General features: G+C 41.4%; 1 protein-coding gene across 2 annotated transcripts; it reads right to left on the bottom strand.

Moving 5' to 3' along the window:
• Nucleotides 1–568: 568 nt before the first annotated feature.
• cd99l2 (CD99 molecule-like 2) lies at nucleotides 569–23282 on the bottom strand. Of its 2 annotated transcripts, XM_063470391.1 has the most exons (9): nucleotides 23075–23279; nucleotides 16508–16564; nucleotides 15210–15263; nucleotides 14978–15097; nucleotides 12868–12948; nucleotides 11823–11903; nucleotides 11461–11580; nucleotides 8426–8491; nucleotides 569–7962 (listed from the first exon to the last, which is right to left on the bottom strand). In XM_063470391.1, the coding sequence occupies exons 1-9, from the start codon at nucleotides 23133–23135 to the stop codon at nucleotides 7901–7903; spliced, it is 702 nt and encodes a 233-aa protein (XP_063326461.1). In that variant the 5' UTR covers nucleotides 23136–23279; the 3' UTR covers nucleotides 569–7900. The 2 variants fall into 2 exon arrangements, with proteins under 2 accessions (XP_063326461.1, XP_063326463.1); XM_063470393.1 differs by lacking the exon at nucleotides 12868–12948 and having other exon boundaries at nucleotides 23075–23282.
• Nucleotides 23283–27367: the final 4085 nt, after the last annotated feature.

Raw genomic sequence — 27367 nt, 5'->3', positions numbered from 1 at the left:
CACACAAGTCTAAGACTATGTTATGAAGAAATCTATAAGACAGACACATTTGTCCTCTGAAGAATAAGACAAAGACTGAAAAACTACAAGGGACTCACCCATACCATTATCTGTACTTTCTAACTGTCATTCATATTCTGATGGATGCATCAGAGAGCAAGTTGGGGTTAGCATCTTGCCCAAGGATATTTGGCATGCAGACCGGTGGAGCCAGGGATCGAACCACTAACCTTCCAGTTAGTAGCTGACCTGCTCTACCTCCTGAGCTCCAGCCACCCCGGAAGCTTTCATCTTTAGTTCACCCCAAAAATAAAGATGAAAAACTTTACAAGCCAGGGAAACCAGACAACCATGGACAGGACATGGAGATACCAGGCAGGCTGGGGAGTTAGAAGGTAAAGAAATACGGAGACAAGACTAGAGTAAACTGGACACAAAAAAAAAAATGAAATAACATAATTAACAAAGAACTATATACAACAAACTCAGAAACACTAGTGAAATACTGAACTGAATTTTAATAGAGTTTGAAGAAAAACATTAAACGTTAAATCCAAAGAAGTGAATCAAAGGTTCAGAACAAACTCAACAGAAAAAAAAGAAGCTGACACACAGCCAAAAGGAACAATAAACAAACTAGTTTTTAGTGGTGTAGTGTGTGCTAGTCAGTCGGATTCCTGACCTGAATCCGATTGAGATGCTGCGGCGTGACCTTAAAAAGGTGCTGAAACCCTCCAATGTGGCTGAATTACAACAATTCAGCAATAAATCTTTGTCTAACATTTAAATTAGTTGATCTTAAACATTTCAGTGACAAACATACAAAAAAATAGAATCAGGAAGGAGACAAACATGGATGGTAAAAGTGAGTTTTGTTATATTTTAAATGAAACAAGATCCTCAAGGAGCCATACTCACTTCTCACATGCCGTTTAAAAATAAAGAAACAATTCAGATGTCCAGTCTTTTCCTTGTTCTTTTGAAAAAGCTTTATTGGTTAATAATTGTAACAATAGCTGTAACAAACTGCAAGAAAGCTACAGAAGAATAAGTGAGAAAGCAGTTTACTATTACACTTCAAGCTGTGTGCAACATTCAACTGTCAAAAGACAGCGCAACACTCGGAAGTCACAAGTAAAACAGTGTGTAGAGAAAAGCATGCATCAAAGTTTGTATGTGTGTTAGTGTGGTACGATGACGAAGTGCGTCCTGTGTGTGGCAGTCAGGGTTAAAAACCCTCACGCAGCAGATCAGCTGCTGGCTTCTGTAACAGAAACCAGATATCTCGCCTTGTTCTCCTGAATAAAAATGTAAGGCTGCAGGATTTTGGTTGGCATTGCGTGACGCAATCATCAGCTGCAAGGACAGACGCCAGGCTGAGTGACAGCATCACAGGTGCTGGCTAAAGATGAAGCTCTTTTCTAGACAGTGCAGATCTTATACAGCGGAAACGAGTCTACTACCAACCAACATCACTGCTGTTCAACAGGCCACGAAGGCTGATCGCCACATCTTCTGTTTATTGATGACAAACATTCTACTGGTTTCATTCCATCTAAGCTGGAATCGTTACACAGTCACATTTAATCAAACATTGTACTGTTTGCTGCTGGGCTGTAGCAGGTCTACTGGTACCGGTGGTCATCACATGGGGCCCAGATCCAAACTGCAGCGTGCCATATATTCCACACTAAACCCCAAAGCAGAACAGTGCCAATAATAATGCACTGTGGCTGAATGCAAGCATTGCACAGGGTAGCACACATTATTTTAAGACATCAGACGTATCTTTTTCTTTTCATTGATATAAAACAGTCATGTTCTCATACACACTCAGACTAATTCAAATGCTTCACATTAGGCGAGGACATCTCTGTTACATTCAGATTCAAGCATATAATCAACAGTTTTTTATTATTATTTTCTAACAACAGATTATCCAGTAACTCTGCACAGAGGCCATGGCAGGCTCAATCAGCACTTTGTCTTTGGTAAATACATATTTTTGCTACAGACCAAATATTTGTGCATTCAAACATGAAGATTTAAATACATTCAGCCAACTGAAAGGTTTGTTATTTTGTTTGATTTGAGTGAAGCTTACAGCAGCCCGAGCCTGATGAAACAGCCCCCACCTGTCGCCAACAGGGGGCGACTGCGGTGTCGCTCGGGTGCAGCTGTGCTGTGTTACATGAATATTGCGGTGCGCTCCTGTGGGACTTTGCAGGGTATAAGGCTAAAAGAGAAGCGTCATTTGGATTACAGCTTACAGGTATGCAGAGTCTTAAACAGCACCGCCAACTACACAGAGACCACACCTGCAAACACAACACACGGCCTAAAAAACACAACCCAGCGCAGGAATCAGTCGGATCAGTTTAAGAAAATAAGACAAAGCTAAGGATGCTAATGGCTACTGTGGCCACAAACTGGGTTATTTTTCTCTTTTTAGCATTAACCGTTCATCTCTCACACACGCACAAAGATTTATCTAGCCATAGAATATTGGTTATACATGTTCACATACATCCTACTTTAATGACCAACCTCAAAGACATGTACATGAAGTGAAATCATCACGAAACTCTCAAATATACAAAAAAAGACCCTTTCCAGACATGAACCTGTTAATCTGATCCCACCTTCCAGTTGCAGCACTTTTCCTTCCTGCCTTTCCAGTCGAACTGTTTTCAAAGTGAAACGCAGTGAGCACAGTAAAGCTGTGAGAAGCTGCTGATAGATGTGTGTTATTACCAGAGTAACACCAGGGAACAGGCTGCTGTCTGAAGGCAGCACAGACAGGACCAGGGTGCTGCATCCTGACTGTAACACTTCCTTTCTTTAGGCTGCGAGCACAGCTGGATGACTGTACTGTCACTCTATTACAGCTCACAGGACACACGCACAGTGGTGGTTCTTACTGCATGTTCATGTTCGATATGGTTACTTGTGCATTTTCTGTACTTGATCCTTCGCTCACACATTCTAACCTCCCAACAACAACAACAACAAAAGATGGCAATCACCAAAGTGACAAACTGAAGACAGTAAAACAATCATACGATATATACAATGTAACTAATTGACTTTCTTATTACAACACTTTGTTCCACACATGAATGAACATGAGCTTATTTACTAGATCTATGCTGTGTGTGGAATAAATCAAATCCCCTCATTCCAGGTTTGTGCTACAAAAAGGTTAATATATCAGACATTAAAGGAAACCGTTTCAGACACAGCGCAGGAACGTTAATGAGAGCTTTCTTGCTTTGGAACATCCAAGACTCAATGGAAAGCTGGAAAAACTTTCACTCACCAGGAAGCATCAACTATCCTCAAAAGTTAAGTTATTAGGAAAAGTCCAAGTACAAAGTATAAAAAAGCAAGCTAACAGTGCAAACACACACAAGTCTATAGTCTAAATGGAGCAGGAATATATGCTACCACACTAGTACAAACAGAACTGCTCAGTTTCAGAAAGCATTCCTCAGGGCACTATCTAAACCCTTAAACTAACTACGGCTGCTAACATCGTCGACACGGCTGAACCTTTTCAAACACAGACCAACTCAACCCGAAGGTTCTGTGCAGCGGTGCCAGCTCCAAACTCCTTCCACTCGGTCCCTAATGTTCCTATCGCACCCATTTTAGTCCAGCAGAAACTGAAATGTCTTTTTTAATAGAGTAATGAGGGAGTCGGCCAGTGGTTTGTCTTCGTTATTCCTGGATCAACAGTTAAACTAGTTTGTTTGGGACGTAGTGAGATTTGGAATATCAGTAAAACCCCAAATCAGCCCAAATGGCAGCGGCCAGGTCCGAGACAGATGCTGTCAGAGACGATGTCACCTGGACTGATTATGGCCTCGGGAATCTGTCTGCGCGGATGCTGAAGGTTATTTATTTATACACAATCTTCTTGTCTTTACGTCTAAGTTCTGTTACTGATATAAGGTAAACATTTACTGGTTTCACTGGTTGCTTAGATGTGCAACAGATAATTAGTTATTCTTCAAAGAGGGATGCTGAATTTCATTTCCACATCCATCAGATTGATATGATCTTTGCTCAGTAACTCTGCAGAGAAATAGGTTTCATAGAGTTTTTCTGAATTGCTAAAACACTAAAGCCCATTGTAAACTGTCAACTACCAAAACACTTTCATCAAATCAATCTCACAGTTGTCAAAATCTTAAACACTATTCATCTGGTTAGGACACCATTTGCAAATCTGAATCTCCTATTTATCAAAACTCTAAACACATTCTCAAACACAAGACACATTTAGCAGTGTGGTGCACTTGTACCCAGAATGGTGCAAACAGGCTACAGAAGTTAAACACAACTAACACACTGTTGTCATCATTTACACCATGCCACTTAAAATTGAAAACACACGTGTCCAATCAGTGAACCCAATTACTAAACAGTATATAAGTCTTATGAAATGCAAATGGCATGAGTGGATCCAACAATGGAGCAATACAATAGAAGAGGAAGAGGAGTCCGTGTCAGAGGTGTTGGGCAAGGACGAAGACCAAGAAGAAGAGCTGTAATTTCAAACGACATTCGAGCAACTGTCACAGATCATGTTCTGGTGCATGGCAGTGAGGGAGGCAGGGCAACGTGTGCAACCAAACCTCAGCAGGTCCTCAGTGGCTACTATAACCCGGACTTTCAGAGAAGAAAACAGGTAAAAAGTTTACTGTCTCAGTAAGAAGACAATGAAAAATAATTTCTCCATGTTACCGTGTGAAAACCTGAAAACATGAGTGTGTGTGTACTTATATCCAAATGGTGTTTTGTTTAGAATTGAAAGACGGCCACATGAGGGTGGAAGAACACGCATGTTCTCAAAACACCAGGAGACACTTATTGTGGATATGGTCCGTCAGAATAAAGCAATTCGACTGCGTGAAATGCAGCAGCAGATTATAGAAGACAGCACACTTTTTGGGGGAATAAATCGTGTGAGTCTGTCAACAATTGACCGTGTCCTGCAACGCAACAAGACAAGAATGAAACAAGTTTATCGGGACCATTTGAGAGAAACTGTGAGAGAGTGAAAGAGCAACGATGTCAATGTGTGCAAGTAAGTAAACTTTTACAGTAAACTCAATACTAGAAAGTATAATGTGCTGTCTGTGATGCAGCACATGCAGACATCATACTGTGTCATTTACAGAACTAAATATACTTTGTTGTCACTGTGTACAGAGAATCTTTGAGCTTGACTCAATGGTTAGGCCTCATGGACACGTCTTTGTGGATGAAGCTGGATTCAATCTAGCAAAAAGGAGAAGAGGAGGTCGCATCATAGGTCAAAGTGCCACTATTGAACTGCCTGGTCAGCGTGGTGGAAACGTAACTATCTGCGCTGCCATCAGCAGCTATGGGGTTCTCCACAGTCACGTTACTGTTGGGCTGTACAAAAACGAACTTCTAGCAACATTCCTGGATGGTCTACAGGATGCTTTGCTTGAGCAGAGAGATCGCGAGTAGGCAGAGCATCCCATATCATTTAGGACAATGTGAGCTTTCACTGTGGTCCAAGAACATGCAACTGGTTTCACAATGAGCAGCATTTTATGAATGTGTTTCTTCCACCATACTCTCCCTTTTTGAACACTACTGAGGAGTTTTTCTAAGCATGGAGATGGAAAGTATACGACCAAAACCCTTACACGGGAAAATCTACTTCAAGCAATGAATGGAGCATGTGGTGAGATAGGACTGGAATCTTGCCAGGGCTGATTTGGCATCCTAAAGGATTCTTTCCTGGTTGCCTTGCAAGGGAGACCATAACATGTGATGTGGATGAAGTCCTGTGGCCTGACCCAGCACAGAGCCTTGATGCTGAGGCAAAATTTGAATTTTTGTCTGTAGGGTGTAATCGTTGCTAAGTTGTGTTTGCACATTGGCTGGTTTTGAGTGGTTTTTGACAGTAGAGCTTGATTTTGAGTAAAGTTAAAATAGTTTTGGGTCAAATGTTTGGTTTTGCAAGGCAAGTTGAAGGTTTTGTGAGTGTAGCTTGAATTTTGCAGTTTGTGTTTTGACACAAAGAGATGAGATTTTAGGAAATGTGTTTTAACAATTCAGAAAAACTAATGTGTTTTATTAGGATACCATGAATGAAGGTTACACATCTACTAAAAGTTCCACTGTTCTGTTGAAAAATCTGAAAAGTAGGCAAACCCCTTGTGTAGCATACAGCTGGGCTGTGGAACTAAATGCAAATAAATATTACACTGAATCTTTCCGAGTACGAGAGGAGAGCTATACCACGAGACACAAGAAGGAACCATAAGCTGGACCTGACATGGATTAGCCTCCAAGCTAATGGCTAAACAGCCCTGTTTAAATATTTATGTTTGTTATGGGATAACTGTTTGACAACAATCTTAACTAATATAACTACTCACTTTACAGTTGTTTTGAATGAATTCACCTGTTTTCATGTGACGTTGTTTCTTCTAGAAAAATTCACAAACGTAAAGTCAAAGTCACCTCAGAGCTCCACAAACCCAACACAAGAACTCAGTCACCAGTATTACTAACTACTCATGTTAGACTTGTCAGCTTTTTTTCCCCGGGAACAAAATGCTGGAGTTTAGGATTCAGAGAGAAGCAGCAGCTCACGGGACGCAGTTTTAAGCTGAAACTGATGTGGAACAGACTTCACCATCCTCACTCACATCAAGTGCATTTACTGCTTATCTGACTTTTCATATTTGGCACAATACTCGTCCTCTTACTCTCACAAGCTTTACACGTGGGAAACAACTTCCAGTTCTTCATAGTGTAAGGTAAAGACCCTCCAATCAATAATCCCTATTCCCCCTTAAAGAAGACAATATGGCAGAGTGGGCGTGCAGAGTGGGCGCACAGAGTGGGCGCACAGAGTGGGCGCTGTTTCCCATCTGAGGAGTTCCCATTCTAGGCTTGAACTTGTCATTGACTATAAGGTGTTTTATTAACCGCTCAGATGTTTCAGCATCATTTACATTAATGGTTGAAACAAACTAGAAACGAGTTTTTCTATAAGGCTATTTACACTGTAATACTTACAGGTGTTGGGATTTCATTTTTTAGTCACTCACTAATGTACTTGGTTAAGAAAGATTAAAGCCAAAGCTGCGTTAATAGTAACATGGTTAGAGTAGTAACAGTGCAACGAGCTGAATGTCCTCCACAGGCGTGTGGAGAGCAGAGACCAAATAAATATTTCAGGTCAGATTTGTGCATCAACAAAAACAATAGCTTTGATTTACAAGACAAGATTAGTTAGGCTTCAGCGAGGGACACTGAATTTCATGATCTGTTATCCCTAAATACGACTCACAATACAAAGAATAAAAACAAAATATAAACAATATAAAAGTCACTGGTTGAGATTCACAGCAATCTGGTTAACTTTGGAGTTCAGCTTCCTCAAATGCTCTTTTATGCTGCTTTAAAAACATGCAGCAGGTTACTGACTCATCAGTTTACCAAAATGTCATCAATAAAGTGAAATGTGCCCAAAACCAGCTCAGTGGATACTGACTGAGTCTGTGAGCTAGCTTCTCATTTCAGGTATTCTTCAATCTGTGCCAGCAAAGCACCACAGAGTACATGCTGGCAAATAAATAACAGTAAAAAACATTGTGAGTGGTTAGTGGGGTAAAACCCACACGGTGTGAGCTGTGTGCGTTACAGAGAATTAAAAACATGAGATTTGACAAACCAGGATTACAGATCCAGGTTCTGCAGCAATAATGCTACACAGAGACAACCTGTGACCTCTGCCTGTTCAGCGTGTGTGTGTGTGTGTGTGTGTGTGTGTGTGTGTGTGTGTGTGTGTGTGTGTAGGGGGGGTTATGTGAAGGGTTTGTTGGGGAGTCCGGTGATTGGCTCTTTTTTACACAGCGTTCTCTTCAGTCTGAGGTTCAGCATTGGGCGGCTCCAGCAGAGTCTGCTGCACTGCAGAGATACAAAAACACTCCTGTCAGACATTATTCTAACAGATCTGTGACAACACGTTCTGAAAACAATGAAACAACTTCAGCGGTCCCTCGTTTATCGCGGGAGTTACGTTCTAAAAATAACCCGTGATAGGTGAAATCTGCGAAGTAGCCAACTTTATTTTTTAAAGTTATTATAGATGTTTTAAAGTAAAAACCCTCACTACACATTTTATACACTTTTCTCATACAGGCTCAAAGTTCTGTACTGGACAGGAGACACGGCACGAGATTGATTGACAATGGTCTACAGCCAATCAGGACACAGAACACAATGCGCTGTAAAAAAGCAAAATTGCCACACAAAAAAAAAAAAAAAAAATCAGTGAAACAGCAAAGCCGTGAAAGGTGAACCGCGTTATAGCGAGGGACCACTGTACGTTTATATGCATTTATATAACGGGGGGGGGGGGGGGGGTTACCTTGTGGTTCTGTGGCCACCACCGCTTCAGGGTTCTCGGCTTTAAGCATGTCAGTGTTCAGACTCTCTGCCAACACATAACAAACAGTTCACTATAAATACTTCGTTACTGTACTTCAGTACAATTTTCAGGTATTTGTATCTTTCGAACCACTTTTTGATTTTTACTTCCTACATTTTTAAACAAATATCTGTCCTTTCTACTCTTTACAGTTTCTAAACAGGCTTGTTATTAAAGCATCAGCTGTATCATCTACAGCGTTTATACTCGGGGGTTGAAGTGTCCGTCTGTTTAGTCAACATGTAGCCAGCCCAACCAGCATTAAGAGAAAAATGTTTCTACAAGGTTTCAATCAGCTCAACAAACATCAGCAAACACACAAACTGTTTGTCACACAGTGTGTTGCTGGATTTCACAGGGAGAGACGACACAGAGCTAAAGAAAGAGTATTTTTAAACACCAGTATTTTTACTTTTACTTAAGTACAGAAAGTCTGTACTTTTGCCACCTCTATTCATGACCAGCCAATTAGACTAGAAATGTAACTACAAGGAGAACGATCTGTTAGAGGTGATCTGTTAGAGATGATATGTTAGAGATGATATGTTAGAGATGATATGTTAGAGGTGATCTGTTAGAGATGATCTGTTAGAGATGATATGTTAGAGATGATATGTTAGAGATGATATGTTAGAGGTGATATGTTAGAGACGATCTGTTAGAGGTGATATGTTAGAGGTGATATGTTAGAGGTGATATGTTAGAGGTGATATGTTAGAGACGATCTGTTAGAGGTGATCTGTTAGAGGTGATCTGTTAGAGACGATCTGTTAGAGGTGATCTGTTAGAGGTGATCTGTTAGAGACGATCTGTTAGAGATGATATGTTAGAGATGATATGTTAGAGATGATATGTTAGAGGTGATATGTTAGAGACGATCTGTTAGAGGTGATATGTTAGAGACGATCTGTTAGAGGTGATATGTTAGAGACGATCTGTTAGAGGTGATCTGTTAGAGGTGATCTGTTAGAGAGTATCCTGTTAGAGACGATCTGTTAGAGAGTATCCTGTTAGAGACGATCTGTTAGAGATTATCCTGTTAGAGACGATCTGTTAGAGATTATCCTGTTAGAGGTGATCTGTTAGAGATTATCCTGTTAGAGACGATCTGTTAGAGAGTATCCTGTTAGAGACGATCTGTTAGAGATTATCCTGTTAGAGGTGATCTGTTAGAGATTATCCTGTTAGAGGTGATCTGTTAGAGACGATCTGTTAGAGATTATCCTGTTAGAGGTGATCTGTTAGAGAGTATCCTGTTAGAGACGATCTGTTAGAGATTATCCTGTTAGAGGTGATCTGTTAGAGATTATCCTGTTAGAGGTGATCTGTTAGAGAGTATCCTGTTAGAGACGATCTGTTAGAGATTATCCTGTTAGAGGTGATCTGTTAGAGATTATCCTGTTAGAGGTGATCTGTTAGAGATTATCCTGTTAGAGGTGATCTGTTAGAGATTATCCTGTTAGAGGTGATCTGTTAGAGACGATCTGTTAGAGATTATCCTGTTAGAGGTGATCTGTTAGAGATGATCTGTTAGAGATTATCCTGTTAGAGGTGATCTGTTAGAGATGATCTGTTAGAGAGGATCCTGTTAGAGAGGATCTGTTAGAGAGTATCTGTTAGAGATGATCCTGTTAGAGGTGATCTGTTAGAGATGATCTGTTAGAGATTATCCTGTTAGAGGTGATCTGTTAGAGATGATCTGTTAGAGAGGATCCTGTTAGAGAGGATCTGTTAGAGAGGATCTGTTAGAGATGATCCTGTTAGAGGTGATCCTGTTAGAGGTGATCTGTTATCTCCTGGAGACTGAAGTAACCTGATGGACCAGCTGCTTCTTGTAGAGGCTTTTTTACTTGATCCATCAGGATCTGGTCTTAAATTTCTATTTTACATTGCAGAAGTAAATAAATAAAAGAATTTCCACCACATCATCCAAAGTTGTCTTTACCAAACTGACATGTTGCACCACATTTTCCTATTAACAAAGACATTTTTGCTACTTGATTTCTCAAAAGCGTTTAACATGATTCGACCACTGCTCACAGTTAATTCAGTCAACTCTGTGTTCACAACATGTGGTAGAAAAGCATCATCAGTAGAGCTTCAATATTAGCATTTGCATTTCATACTTGGTGTGATGGAGCTGAATAATTGATTATTCCATCAAGAAAAATAAATAAATAAACAGTGACTGTTTTGATAATCAATTATTGATTTTTCAAAGGAAATGGAAATGATGACACCATCGTATGTCCTGTTTTTGCTGAAAACTCTTGAAATATTGTAAATGCTCGTTATATCTGGAACAAACTCCCAGAAAGCCTCAGATCAGCTGAAACACTCAGTTTATTTAAATCCAAGTTGAAGACTCACCTGTTCTCAGTCGCATTTGAATAAAAACACCAAATCCACACTTTTAAGCTTAAATTTCAAAACTTACATTTTAACTACTTATTTTATCGACTGTTCTGATTTTATATACTGTTTTTGTTTGTTTGTTTTGTTTTTGTTTTTTAAATCATGCTTTTTATTTGTTTTTGTTTTTAATGTCTCTGTAAAGCACTTTGAATCACCTTGTTGTTGAATTGTGCTATATAAATAAACTTGCCTTGCCTAAAAGTAACGACAGCTCTATGAAGTTTAAATGGGAATTTTTAACATTTCCAACCAAGTCATCAGTGAATTAAAAATAGTGAGTATATTAATCCAGACGTAATGATAATAAAATATATTCATAGTTAGAGACATAAGGAGTGGCTGCTTGTATCTCTTAAGTCCTGCAATAATCCCGAAAAAGCACATTTAGATTAATCTACCATAAGAATTACAAACTGTTTATTTGTGTATAAGTTAGCAAACCCACAAATTCAACAAGGATCAAATACTTGAAGCTAACAGCGGCTCGCTTTTCATTTTATAGCAGTGTAGCAGTGAGGGCCCGCCCCCGCTGAACCACCTGTGCAGTGTAAAGAGCTTACGCTGAATACTGAAGCACAGCTTCTTCTTCTGGTAGGAAATGTAGCTGCTGACTGCACCCACCAGCGCCATGGCAACTACACTTGCAAACCCTGCGATGGTGCCCACTTCTGCTGTGTTCTCTGGAAACACACACACACACACACACACACACACACACACACACACACACACACACACACACACACACACACACACACACACACACACACACACACACACACACACACACACACACACACACACAGAGCTCAGTTATAGGAGCACAGCAGACACAGGAACCTGCCACCGCATTCCCTCGTGTGGAAAGAGTGTTTACATCTTTGGTGTAGTGAAATGTTGAATATGTAACATGAAGTCTTACCTTTGCTTTTGCCGTTGCTGTTGTCAGGCTTGTAGGTGTCATCTGTGCTCAAACCGAACAAATCGTCGTCAGAGAACAGACCTGGGAGGAAACACAGTGAAGACGCAGCTGGATGTGAACTGAAACATGAAACATGAGTGCATTTGATCTGTCAAACTCTATTTTGGTGTTCAGCATTTAAACACTGAAGCAGAGAGCAGTGTGTCAGTGGGAGGAGGAGACGTGGGAGCAGAGGAGGACAACAATGAGCGCTCTGTGTCAGAGAGAGGCTATCAGTGGCTTGGAAGAGTCCATTAATTCAGTTCAAACACAAAAGAACTGAATGAATCACAAACACAGAGTGATGAGATTGTCAGGTTTTAATGATGGCTTTGAAAGTTTCTATAGAAACTTTACAGACACTAACAAATTCTTGAACTGCACTTTTGACCCGTTTCCTCTGTTCTCTCATTCAAAAACAAAATCATTTCATTTGACCATTGATCCAGTGTCATTATGCACCTCAGCTGGGACATTAGGCAGGGTGTAACTAAAGAGTTTTCAATCCAGTGACAAAAACACCAAACAAGAGGCTGATTAGCATTAAATAATTACATGCAACAAATTCAAAGTTGGCCCTCTTAGTCTACGTTTGGAACAGATGCAGTGGAGACACAGCTAAGCAGTAAAAATTAAGAAATGAGATGGCAGAAAGAAAAAGAGAAGTGAGATGGAGATGAGTGGACGGACAGATAACTCCTTTAGACTGACACGGTGCCAAGGACGAGCACTGAGGCCTCGTGCATTTTAAGAATCAGGCCACGTTTTGGTGCCACTCATGGCTCCAACTTTAAGAACAGCAGTTTTCACACCATGCACCAAACTGACTTTCGACAGTCAAAAGGAAGCTAAGGAAGCTTAGGCTAACACAAAACTGCAGAAACACAGACAAACAGGACATCACAGATAAATGACATGTTCTCATTTGAAATGAGAAATCTCTTCATTTAGTGAAATCGGATGATTTAGGAGTCATGTTGATCTTATGCAGGACACCATCACCCACCTCCCTTCCCCACGTTCTTATCCTTGCCATTAATGTCATTGCTGGGGTCTAAGGCATCAGCCAGGTTAAAGTCATCACTGGCTGCAGGGGTAAAAAGATCAATCATCAGTGTTAGAGCAAAATAAAGGAAGCAGGGATCAAATAAACAATACTGTTAAAAGAAAGAAAAAAAAACAACTAATTACACTCTAATTAAACCAAGTAACTACATTTCCCTTATGCTTTGGTTACTGTGTGTCATTGGCCTGTTTACTGCACTGGACTGTGGATGCGTGTGTCCACATCATGGATCTTTATGTTGTATAAAGCGATCTGAATGCTCAAGTAGAGCAGTCTAAGAATCAGCCCATCTACCATCACGGTGCATCAACAGCTGAGCACGAGTATGGCTGGATGTTGAACAGGAAAGTGCTGCAACATTTTTACCTGTTGCAGCAGGTAAAAGGCGATTATGGAGATATTCTATATGTGAATGCTTCGTGCTGTGTATCGTGCTTCTCTGAGGTTCATCACTCACTGTAAATCTCACACTCACCACTGTGAGTTATACTCTCAGGTAGGATGGGCTGCTTGGCCACTCGGAAGAACGCTCATTTATACAGTTTTATATGTAAAGCAATAGCTGGATTGCTGCCTTCCTGTATATGTTGCAGTGAAACATGCTGGTCATTATTCTCTTCGTCAGCCCAAAATGAACCTTTCCAAAAGAGCTTTTGTCCATTTAGGCCCCTCAGCTTGGAACGAACTGCAGAACGACTGGAAAACGACTTCATTTCATTAAGTGCTTTGAAATCTAAACTACGAATCCTTGAGGCCAAGTCCATAACATGCAACTGTTTCTATTCAGTGATTGTCATTTGAACTGAATTTTTGACATTTCTATTTGCATTTTATTGAATTTCATCTTTATTTTATTTTTATTTTATTTTTGCATGTGTGTTGTCGCTGCCTGTGTTTGAGTAATTTCTTTAACTGTGAGACACTTTCTGCTTCTTGGTCGGGTCTCCTTTGAAAAACAGGTTTTTAATCTCAATTGGATCTTCCTGGTTAAATAAAATAAATAATAAGTGAAATATTCAGCATTAAACTGAAAGCTTCTCTTAGACAGGCAGCCTGGATTCTTTCCCAGCTGCCTCAGGGGGAGCTGTTGTAACCCCGGACAGGTCACCAGTGTCGCAGAGCTGACGCAGAGAGACATGAGTCATTTTTGTGAGTTTGGTGGAGACAGCCAGTGTAAAAAGGCTCTGATGTTTCCATGACTGACACTCTGATCTGTTTTACCTTACAATATAAAGCGCAGTGAGGGGAGCCTCAGAGCTACATAAATAAAACTGAATTGAACTGAATTCGCTCTGCCATCACACAGTGTTATGATTTCTAGAATTGATACTTTTATTTCCTAAATATTGCTCCTGGCACCCTCCCCATTATAATAATTAAAGCAGTGATGAACTAATAGAAACTAAAAACTAAATGAACGTACTAACAGCAGTACGTTCTCTGGTAAATAAATCAGTCTGCATTTTACAACCAGCTACTACCAAGAGGAAACAAGCTGACAGTCCGTACACAGACTCCACCAGGCGTTCCTAATTAAGGAAACCAGGTATCATGGTCAGTCTAGGAATGTTTTCAAAGAAGTAACAGCCTCAGCTGCCATGACCTGTATGCACCCGTCCCATCAACGACTCCACTGGAAAAAGAAGCGTGTTTAAAGTTTGCTGAACATCATTCAGACAAACCTTTGAAACTCTGGAGTTGGGAACGTGCTGGCACGCTTTATACAATGGAAGGAAGGATGACTGGATACATGTGCCGAGACTATCTAGATAAAAATATTCTTCTTTTATCTCCTAATATGTGTTGCAAATTCAAAATAAGTCAATATTTGAGAGTGACAAAATTCTCATGTTTTCTGCCTGCAGGGACCCTGGGGAAAACCTCGACGTGCCGAATGGTTTAAAAGGTCTGATTAATCAGAAGTGGGCTTGGCTGCTGTTCACTGATTTATTCAGAGATGTAAACACTGAACTGGCTCTAGCTCTTAAGATTTCAGGTAACAAAGCTCGTTCTCTCTGCAGCTAACCCACAGGCCCCTGCTTTCTTTCACCTGGCTTGGGTTTGGGCTTCGCTGGGGCCTTGGTGCCTGCAGGGACCCTGGGGAAAACCTTGGGTGGGGCTTTGGTGGTGGTGGTGGTGACATCATTAAAGAAATCCTCCAGATTCAGGTCTGAAGAGAAAAAAACAACAACACAGAGTTACAATCAGATTTGTTGTAGCACACAGATTTTCTTGTCCCACATTTATTCAGACTCTGTGCAAAGATGCTGTAAAGTTCTCACCTCCGCCTCCTCCTCCTGATGGTGCTGTTTGCTTTTTTGTAGGTGCTGGTGTCACTGTTATACAAGTCAGAATAATATATAATGGTCAATATGTTTACTGCCATCACTCATGAGATGATAGCAGATAATCACAGTTTATTCAGTCACACTAGATAGCGTTCTAACTGGCTGCGTGTTTCTTTCTTAAAATCACAAACAAGTTAGTAAAATCTTACAGTACTCATTTGTGAAAATGTTTAAACATCTATAAGTGATGGAGCTGATGTAGTCTGAAGCTGGGTTTCATCCAGCAGTACAGGACTGACACCGACTCTGCTCAGTATGGAGCCAGTCCAGGTTACTGGCCTGTGGGTGGATGGGACCAGTTCCTTGTGGGGCCTCTTGGGGATCATTCTGGGTGCATCTCATCCATTACCAGCAGGTTCACTGGTGCTGCTGGGTGCTCACAGAGTGCTCCTCTATGTCTGGCGTCCAAAATGGTGAAACAAGCTCCATATTGAGGAAAACAAAGGCACTGAATGCGCTCTGCTGCTGGATAAACCCAGCTTTGCAGACTACATCTCAACATCTCAATCAAAACTGTAGACATTTAAAACATTTGTATGGTAAGATTTTAGTCATTTGTTTGTGATCCCAAGAGAAAAGAGCACACTGGCAAATGTAACGGTGGCATTTGTCCACACGGGAAGCTTTCTGAAAGAGGAAATGATACGATCTGTGAAGCTGAACTTTAAACTTGTGCATATATGATCTGTTTTTATTCAGATTCCCTTTCAGCTGTGTTGGCATTGGTTTGTGTTTGGATTGGAGCTCTTAAAGGCTACACACATATCTTACTTTATGCTTGTGGATCATATATACAGTAATATCACTAACACTGAGAGGCAGCCTCAAATTTGTATCTATATAACTAAAAAAAACAAACTCTGTAGGCTGCAGGTTTGACACAAATCTTATGACAAATACAGCAAATTTCATTCAAATGAAACTTTCTAAAATCCATTGCTAAGTTCATACAATAACCAGAAAGGAAAATGTGCTTTTATTACATCATGTGATAGTCTCTGTATCCTTGTGTACTCAGTTTCTCCATCACAGTAGCTGTTGGTTCAGGTGCAGCTCTGGCTGCTAATCTTGCATCCACTGATGCCTTTAAACTGGGGGCCATGTTGAACGAGGGAAACGCCCACACACAGATGAACAGCTGGTCACCCGGACTTGTGTCAAACGTGCACCTCGTTATGTTATGGTGAGGATTTTAAAGCAGAAACAGGTGAGTGGTGTTTCACTGTGCTTACGTGGTTTATTGTCTTCATCACCCAGAGCATCCTCCAGGTTGAAGTCCTGAGGCAGAACTGCAGGGCAGGTGAGAGAGAGAGGAATGCATCAGTGCATTTACGTGTTTCACAATCACTTTGTTAGTAAGTTTGTACACAAACAAGGAATTTCTCTTGATGTCATGGTGCAAGAACAATGAATTCTGCAGCAGGACCCCAAACAGCCAAAGTCATGAAGAACTATCTTCAGCGTAAAGAAGAACAAGAAGTACTGAAGTGATGGTCCCTGATGTCAACATCATCAAGTGTGTCTGGGATTACAGACAGGAGCATGTGAAGAAGCCGACATCCACAGAAGGTCTGTGCTTAGTTCTTAGCTCACCGGCGGTGTCTTTGAGGATCATAAAAACCTGCCACAACAAGGAGCACAGACTTGCACCCCACAGAGACCATCTTTATGGGCCAGACTGGTTGGCCACACCGTGACAGCTCCTTGGCTAAAGTTTATTTTTAATAGAAGGAGGTGCATTTGAGATGGTAACCTCTTTAGCAGGGCTAACCGACAGGAGAATGGGGGTGAAAATGACACCTCCCTCCACCAAATCATCAACTTTAGTTACCTTATCAAGAAAGAACAATCACACCATATGAGAGGTAGATTTCAGGCTGTCAAAACCCACCACCTCTCCTACAGCGAACGGTTCACAGTGGGTACGACAGCGTCAGCCTCTCAGACTCTGCAGCCCCTCAACAGCAGGCACAGAGCCAAAGCAGCCAGCAACAAACAAACAAACAAACAAACAAACAAACAAACAAACAAACAACAACCGTGTGTGGACAAAACTATTACACTTGATAGTAAAGAGTGAAAAAAGGACTCGAAAACAGAAAACCACTCAGTCTGACACTCACAAAGAGAGAGAGACACTCACAAAGAGAGAGAGAGAGGTCACGAGAGAGGTCGTACCTTCTCTTTCTGATAAATGGTAAACACATCTGTATCTGTTTAGGTAAAAGTGCCTTTGTTTAGGTGAACTGTTGGACTCCAACAGGTGCCAGCAGATCTGGGGGTCATTCACAGGGTCACATCTTCACACACACACGGTACTCTTTGTTCACATACATGCCTGTTTGAGATGTCATATGTTAATGAACCTATGAATATTCATGTACCTCAATAAAGAGCAGTGCTACGGGGGAGCTGACTGAGTGTGACTGGGGTTCGAGCAGCAGGAACGGCGTTCGTCTCAGTCATGTCCCTCGTGCACAAGATCACACAAAGAGTTCTGCCTGCTGTCCCACGCTTTGCCAGCTGCAGTAGAACTGTCTCGACTGTTCCAGCAATAGGTTTGTGCCTAAACAGAGCTATCAGAGGGGAACGCCTAAAGGAAACTACATGACCTAGAGTCATCTACATCCCCCAGAGACATAAACAGAAAACTCATAAGCACACCAAACTGAGGCTAGGAGCCATAGATCACCACAACAACAAGTAAACAGTCTAAAACACAGAGATTGGTGTCTCTGTGTAGAAACACAAAGACACCGGGGTCAAAGACCCAGAATCACAACACTGCTGTGTTCCTGAGGGGAAGACACACACACACCCCTGCACGTTGGAGGATCTGCAGTCGAAGTAGTACCCAGCTACAAGTACCTGGGTACGTACCTGGATGGCAACCTCACCTGGAAAAACAACACTTCCAGCCTGATCAGGAAGGCTCACCAGAGGCTCTACTCCCTGAGGAGGTTGAAGCGTGCAGGAACGGAGAGCTCAGTCCTCATCTCCTTCTACAGATGTGCGGTGGAGAGTGTTCTGTGCTCTGGCATCAACGTGTGCCACAGAAACTGCACTGTGGCAGAGAGGACAGCTCTACAGAGGGTGGTGAAGGCTGCTCAGAGAGTGGTCGGAGGCAGCCTCCCAACCGTCACAGACATATACACCTCCAGATGCAGGAAGAGGGACACCTGTATCATGCAGGACCCCACTCACCCAGCACACTCACTCTTTGTGAGGAGGCTGAGGAGCATTAAATGCAAAACCAGCAGACTGAGAAACAGCTTCACTCCAGAAGCTGTGAGACTTCTCAGTGCATAATGGACAAGAACTGATATTGTAGCACCTTAATCACTGCTGACACTTACTGACACCGTCACTTTATCAGTGCTGGTCATCATGCCCTTTGCTGCTGAAGTATTTATTTACACCTATATTTATACCCACACTGGTACTCAGGTTGTTGCACTCTACTTATAGTATTATTTATTGTATTGTCTCATTTCTGTTTGTTAAAAAACAAAAAAAAACAACTATTTATTTATTACTTAAAAAAATTAAAAAAATTCTGTTTCTTCATTATTTTTGTTTCTTTTCACTCCGGACCGTGTGAACATGATTTCGTTCCACCTCATGTTAACATGTGATGCGAATGACACATAAAGCTCCTTGAAGCCGATGTGTTGCTCCCACTCCCACTCATCATAGAAATCATAGAATTAGAATATCATCAAAAAGATGATTTATGTCACTAATTCCATTCAAAAAGAAAAAGATGTATAATGTATACACTCAGTCCACACAGACTGTTTATTTCTTTTACTTTTGGTGATTGTAACTGACAACTATGAAAACCCCAAATTAGATATCTCAGAAAATTTGAATATTGTGAAAAGGTTCAATATTGAATCAGCTAATTAATTCACAACACCTGCAAATGCCTTTAAATGGTCTCTCAGTGTAGTTCTGGAGGCTACACAATCATGGGGAAGACTACTGACCTGACAGCTGTCCGAAAGACGACCACTGACACCTGCACAAGGAGGGCAAGACACAAAAGGTCGTTGCAAAAGAGGCTGAGCATGTTAATAGAGGCGAAGGGAAGCAAAAGATGTGGTTGAAAAAAGTGATAATAGGAATAACCACACTGGAGAGGATTGTGAAACATAATCCATTCAGAAATGTGGGGGAGATCCACAAAGAGTGGACTGCAGCTGGAGTCAGTGCTTCGAGAACCACTACACACAACTGTTGCACTGCTTGTGTCAGGCCACTCTCGGACAACAGACAGCATCAGAAGCGTCTCGCCTGAGCTAAAGACAAAAAGGACTGGACGGCTGCTGAGCGGTCCAAAGTGATGTTCTGTGATCAAAGTAAATTCTGCATTTCCTTGGGAAATGTGTTTCCCAGAGTCAGCAGAAAGACAGGAGTGTAAAGTTTCCACAGTCAGTGATGGTTTGGGGTGCCAAGTCATCTGCTGGTGTTAATCCACTGTGTTTTCTGAGGTCAGAGGTTAACACAGCCATAAACCAGGAAGTTAGCAGCAGGAAGCACTTGCTTCCTGCTGCTGACCTACTTTATGGAACTGCAGATTTCATTCTCCAACAGGACTTGGCACCTGCACACAGTGCCAAAGCTACCAGCACCTGGTTTAACCTCCTAAGACCCAAACTCTTCCACAGCATGCATTTTCAATTTCTCTTTGATATTTGGGCTGATTGGGGCCCAATGAATGTAAAAACAAAGCGTTACCAGATTTTTTTTACTTTATTTTTGTTTTTAAGAAAAATAAGAGGTACATATGAGGATATTTTAAACAAATTTTGATAGAACAGTAGCAGTATAATGTCCTCGTCAGTGGATGTCAGGCCCTTGTAGAGCAAAATTGAGTATTTTGGTCTAAATAATGTCCCGATTCTAAGATACTGAGGAAAGGAACAAACCAACACTGGCCCAGAAGAGTTCAGTCAAACGATGATTTATTGAGTACAGGCGTGGGAAGATGTATACTGCAACACATCAGCATAGATCTTCTCCGAACAACTCAATTCAGAATGGTTTTATTCATGTCAGGGTTCAACCCCTTCTGCTTCACAAATGAACATAATATGCATCAGTTACAGTAAATAATCACTTAAAAATAGCTAAGATAGACAGAGATGTTCCTCTTTCCAGTACTTTCTTCCATACATGATAATTAAACTCATTCTCCGAATAGCCCCTGGGCACTTTACACTTTCTTGACACTTCTTCTGTCACTTGTTACTAGGCAAGCTCAACTGCAGTTAGAAGCTAAATGAATTGTTTAAATGTTTAAATCATATGTTTGTAAGCGTGTATGTTGTTTTAACCTCCTGTTGCTCCAAGTCACCTACAATAGATTGTGAAGACATCACGCTTCACAAAGCTTGAAACCTTCAATAGACTGAGCATCAACTCTTATGAGCACAACATGCAATGTGTGTATACAATGATTATGGCTGCACCTGTAATAAAAATGTTAATCTGATACCCGTAGATGTAATAAACAGTTTAATGCAATGTTAATGATAAAGAATATATTGTAGCAGTAAAATTATTTCTTTATTTCCACATTAACCCAAAATGTGATGTCCACATATGTGGACGCCAGGTCCTAGGAGGTTAAGGACCTTGATCTTAACTGGCCACTAAACTCGCCTGACCTTAAGCCCATAGTGAAGAGGAAGATGTAATATGCCAGATCTAACAATGAAGAAGAGCTGAAGGCCACTATCAGAGCAGCCTGGGCTCTCATCACACCGGAGCAGTGCCACAGATTGATCGAATCCATGCCACGCCACATTGCTGCAGTAATTCAGGCCAAAGGAGCCCAACTAAGTATCGAGAGCTGCACGTTTTCATGCACCATCTTTAACAGGCATGTATGTGAACAAAGAGTACCAGTCTGTGTGTAGTGTAGGTGTGTGTGTGTGTGTGGGTCAAAATATGACCCTGTGAACAACTCCCAAAGATGATGCCTGGAAGTCCAGCAGTTCACCTAAACAAAAGGCACTTATACCTAAACAGATACAGAGTAGGTGTCCTCCCATACTACTATACGACCTCTCTCATGACCTAAGGACATGTGTGGTGTGCCAGAACACTCTGGAGTCTTTGCAGACTACTAAGGATCAGACATCCTATCATGATTATATACCTCTAAGCATTATATGATTATATGTTTCTAAGCATAAATGACAATCCAAAGCTATAACCCTGACATCTAATTTGGGGTTTTCATTAGTTGTCAGTTACAATCATCAGAATTAAAAGACATAAACAGTCTGTGTGGAATGAATGTAAACATTATACAACTTTCCCTTTTTGAATGGAATTGGTGACAAAAATCAACTTTCTGATGATATTCTAATTCTATGATCAGCACCCGTATTTGGCAGCAATAAGCTGCACGTTGTTTTCACTGCACCAGGCTGTCTGCCTCCTATAAGCACCAGTTGATGCACTGGTTTAAAGTTTATTAGCGTAAATGCATTGATCAAAAACATTAAAGGAAACTGGGCCGCGGTTAAGGCTTCCTGTGCCCATCATCCATCCAAGCCCTGGTAGTTTTCAGGATAGTGTCATCCCTCCATTCTCTCCCATTGTCTGCCATTTTGCTTTGTGCCCCACTGTACACGCTGTGAAATTCCTGCCACAAAAAAGAGCCCGACAACAAATACTGAAGAATGACAAGAATTTTTTCACAGGTATTGCCAGGTCATCTGTGAGCTCACTGTGCTGTGGTAATCTTTGTCTGCTTTGTCTGGTATTCCAAATAAATTAACATGAGTAGAGAAACTTTTATATTTCTCTACTGTGCAATATATATATATATATATATATATATATATATATATATATATATATATATATATATATATATATATATATATATACACATACATACATACATACATACACATACATATATATACATATATATATATATATATATATATATACACACACACACACACACACACATATATATAGGGTATATTAGTTGATGATGATGGAAGCTGCAGCTGCAGATAAGAAGCTCCAAAAATCTGCTCTAAAACTTCATCTTTCCTACATGTCCTATAAGAGAAGCTAACATGTGACATTAGTCTAAAGGCCATTATTGACCTTGTTCAGCTTCATGCAACTAATCCTAAATACAGTAACTCAAATTTCAGCTGGTTCCAGTAAGCTCCGCATACAAACAGTGGTGTGCATGGACTTAAAATGTATTGGGGGTATACAACATTTCCATTATCCAAACCTCACTTACACTACAACTTTTACCAACCACAGCCAACTATATTGACCTTAAGTTACCCATTGTTAAACAGCATCATGATTAAAGCGTGTGCCATGCAGTACTTGTCACTCTACCATTCAGTCACATTTTGCTCATTTAAATCTTCCGGTTTTCATAAAACAAATCAACTCAGGACTAAATTAAATCGTCGTGTTTTCAGTGATTTGCCTTCATCTGAAAACCGGTCACATCATCCTCCATCACCGAGCACGAGAACCATTTCCAGCAGTGCACGTGCAGCTGCGACCCACACGCGCAGAGGTGACGGGGTGTTTTCCCTTTGATCTTTTCCGTGTATCTGCACCCAGAACTACAGGGACCAAAACAAGTCACTCCAGCTGCTGAACTATAAGCAGTAAAGGTTTGCAGTAGGTTTGCAGTAACCGTACGATACGTTTCCAGGCCGATGGACCGTTATTCGGCCTTAAACCAAAGTGCGGCACAAAAGGAGAGCCGACGGGGTGAGGTGTGCGGGACAAAGCCTTACCTTGGAGCGGCAGCAGCAGCGGCAGCAGCACACACAGAGCGCACAGAGAGCGGTGAGCCATGGCTACAAGTCCACACGAGCCGTGACGAGGTGAAGAAACAACGAGCGATCAGCGGGCCTGTTGGCACTCAGCGTGTCCGAAAGCCGCATCCAGGGCGTTCCCCACGGCTAGCTGAGACACGCCCACTCTGCGCCACTTCCGGTTCCTTTTAAAACAAAAGTCCTCTCTTCGTTAGAGAGATGTTGCATTGTTTATCTCGTCATTAGCGCAAGTACACTGGACAAGGGTCATGAATATTTTCTCCATTTAGTTATTTTCCTTGCTATTACATTTGTTGCTTCCCTTTGCTTCATCCTTTTTGTTTCCTTGTGAAGTCAGTCCCATCTCCCTGTTGTTTACCCCTCTATCACCCTGGTCATGCCCATGTGTTTGAGTCGTCTCTGTGTTCTCTCTCTGTGGTTGAGTATGTTTCCTGTTTATTGCTGTGAAAACAGCAGCTTTCAAGGCCTGGAGTTCAACACCTGTGCCCTAGAGGTATCCCAGGATAAAGAGGTAACAGGTTTGAGTGGGTGACAGACATTAGTCAGTGTCAGTGTCCACGTCACCAACAACTCCATCAATACTGTCAAGAAAGTAAAGATATCAGGTATCTAGTAAGACTAGTAACAGTTAGTCTTACATTATTTCAGTTATTATCAATTCAAACCAACAACTTACAGAACTTTACCACTTGGTACAAATGCACCTTCATATTGGTGACAGCTGAGGTTAGTGGCACTGTATCTTCAGGTTATCTGTTTATATGGTCCACAGTTTTATCCTTTTAAAGTCAGTATTTCCTGAATGCACTGAGATAAAGTGATATTATTAGATATAGACATCATTTGTTCTAGGAGTTTCTATCCTTAATCTGTCGAGCTGCACGTGAATCTTTTGGCCTTGTCCAGTGGCTTTAATTGCTTTGTAAAAAAAAAAGTTGTTATCTATCACCTGGTGTGCTATTAAATTCATTTTGCTGAACCTGTTTTACAATGTTTACACTGGATGTGTTAAATAGTGCTGACTGTCCCTAACTATCCATCCATCCATCCATCATTCATCCATCCATCCATGCATCCATCCATCCATTCATTCAGCCTAACCAGAAGAGAAGCCTTCATCTTATCTGGGGGAACCCGTAAAGATTTCCAGCCAAGATAATCTCTCCAGTGTGTCCTGGATCTGCTCTGCAGTCTCTTTCTGGTGGGACATGCTCAGGAGACACCTAGGAGGTATCCTTGCGTAATGCCTGAACTAACTCCACTGGCTCTCCACTACTCCTCCACTCCACAGTAGAGCCTCTACTCTGAGCCCCTCCCGGATGGGTGAACTCCTCACCCTATTTCTGAGGGAGAGGCCAGCCACCTTTTGAAGAAGGCCCATTTCTGCTGATTGTACCTACAGTGTTGTTCTTTTGGTCACAAGCTCTGGGTAGTGATCGTAGGTGAGAGTAAGGACATAGACTGACTGGTAAATTCAGAACTTCGCTTTTACGTTCAGTTCTCTCTTCATTATGACAGCGTCTACATCACTGCAGCCAATTCATCTATCAAACGCTTGCTCCCCGCTCCCTTCACTTGAAGCCCAGAGATACATAAACTCCTCCACTTGGGGCAGCAACTCAACTCCTCTACGTAAGTCTTTACCTTGCGATATAAAGCACCTTGAGGCAACTGTTGTTGTGGAGCTAAATTAAATTAAATTAAATTAAATTATGTAATCTCAAAAAACTCAAAATCACAGAGTTTGCTGGACAAACAGGCAATGAAAACAAAAGCTAAACAGTAAAATAAGAACTAAGTGACTGACTGACAACAAATCAACAAATGTAAACTATGCCCACAAAGAAAGAGAACAAAGACAAAAGATACATAGAAGCGAATTCTTCACCATCCTCATTATTCCTCAAATCTGACATCACAGGCGACCCCTTGCCCACCACCTGTTTGACCCGAGACCTCTGGTCAGCGCCTCAGGTCAATCAGATCTCACACCTCCAGACTCACAAACACCCTCTTCCTCTGGGCCATTCGGACTGTTAACAAACACTATCCCCCCCAGACCCCAGACCCCACATCTACCCACTCACCTCACCAATCTGAGGCCACTTACATAAGGACTCGATTCAGACCAAGTATTTTGTTTGCACCACCTCCAAGCACTTTCCATTATGTGCCTTTCTATTGTTTTTGTACATACATACACACATATTCCTCTAGATTGTATATATCTCTTCTGTTTATTATTTATCATGTTTTTACCCCTGCAGAGTTGGCGTGGAGCACCCATGATTTCATTGTTCATGTACAATGACAATGAAGGGCTATTCTATTCTAGCTCAGAGTAAGTTAATTAGATAAGATTTATTTCATATGATCTGATTATTATTTTGTAATTGTTATTATTTGATTCTGTTGTTGTGGATTTTTGGATGACATGTATGATTCTATACACTATATATCTATCTGCACTGAACATATATACTGTAACGTAGACTCTTAGGCACCATGGTTTATTGAGTACAATAACAGTACACACTCAATGGTTTTCATGCAGCAAAACAAGGCTTAAAAAACAGTAACACTGCAAATTAAATAGTGAATATATATATATATATATATGTGTGTATATATATATATTTAAATTGTATGTAACTCCATTACTCTGGCCAGTCCTTGGCCTGTACCTGACCCTGCAGCTGCTGTTTTTGGCTGGAGGACAAATGGAAATGTACCCAGCAGCAGGAGGAGGTGTCACGGATGAAGTCAAGCATGATGTGGACCCAAAAGCAGATTCAAGACAGAGGCACTGAAGGACGTGGACAAAGTTTATTTATAAAAAGGCACTATGAACATGGACAATGAAACACTATGAAGGTAGCCTATGAAGCACTGTGAGCTGACTGTGAAACATGAACTGTGGGGAAATTATCAAACTAGAATGTCCAGGAACGTGCGCTATGAGTGGCGAGGCTTGGCGAGGGGAGCAGTGGTGTGAGAGTCGGTGGTGGAGATGGACTGCAACACAGGGAGAACAGAGTCAGGGCGGTCTGAGATTGTGGCAGGGAAACATCCAGAACGGTGATCAGAAACAGTGTTAGTGTCTTGCAGGTGGAGTCAAGTGAGTGAGGAGTGAGTGAGGTTCCAAAAAAAAGGGCAGGGAGGCACGCAGGCGTGACAGAGGAGACAGACTGAATGGTTACCAGAGAGATCAACGTTTCCAGGGAGTGTGGCTATTGCAAGGTTGATGGTTGGTTTAGGAGGCAACTGTGAAGACAGGAGTTCAGAGGTAAGTTTCAAAGCGACGAACAATCATGTGGGGTAGCAGACGTTCTGGCGAAGGCTGGTTGACAACGCTGGTTTTAAATACTGCTGGCTCAGTCTCAGGTGGTGATCCTGGGAGGAGCAGCGAAGGCTTCACCCTGAGGAGGAGAGCAGGCACTGTGGAAAAATTACTGTGACTCACCCAGACCATGACAGGAGGGGTGACTGGTCCCTATAAAAGACTCAATTCAATTCAATTTTATTTATACAGCACCAAATCACAACAGTCGCCTCAAGCTGCTTTATATTGTTAAGTAGACCCTACAATAATACATACAGAGAGAAACCCAACAATCATATGACCCCCTATGAGCAGCACAGTGGGTGGTGACAGTAGGAAGGAAAAACTCCCTTTTAACAGGAAGAAACCTCCAGCAGAACCAGAAGATGGGCCAGAGGTGCCATCGGGGCTTCTTTGCTGTCTGTGCTTAAAGGGAACCCCGGCCATTGAGACTTGTTTGTGCTAAAATACTGTGCTTTCAATAACATGTATGTGGTATTAAAATACGCCAAATGTTTTCCTTTTAAGCACATTTTATATAAAACCGATTTACCAGTAGGCCGCCATTGTTATTTACTTCTCAATGCACTCTGGGTAGTGACGTCACACGGTCGCACCGCATCCAGTTCACAGTTAGCAGCGCACTGGAAATGGCTTCTGTTCAACCTTTCCAGTTTGAACCAGAGCAAACCGAGAGAGAGGATGAAAATAGTCTACCAGCACTTAGTTTAGACGAAGATGAAAACAATCCGTCACACGATGACGAGAGAGTGAGGGAAAACTGTAGAGAGCACCACGGGATTTGAAGCAACAGAAGATGTTTTAATAGGCAGTGATGAGTAGATAAGGGAGGCAGGTGAAAAATATGGAGAAATTGATTGAATTTCAAGTTTACACCAAATCAGGTTAGGTGAATTTAGCCAGTAGCT

Source organism: Pelmatolapia mariae, linkage group LG3_W (genome assembly GCF_036321145.2).
Source record: "Pelmatolapia mariae isolate MD_Pm_ZW linkage group LG3_W, Pm_UMD_F_2, whole genome shotgun sequence".
NCBI lineage: Eukaryota > Metazoa > Chordata > Actinopteri > Cichliformes > Cichlidae > Pelmatolapia > Pelmatolapia mariae.
This window is presented reverse-complemented; position numbering and strand designations above follow the sequence as displayed.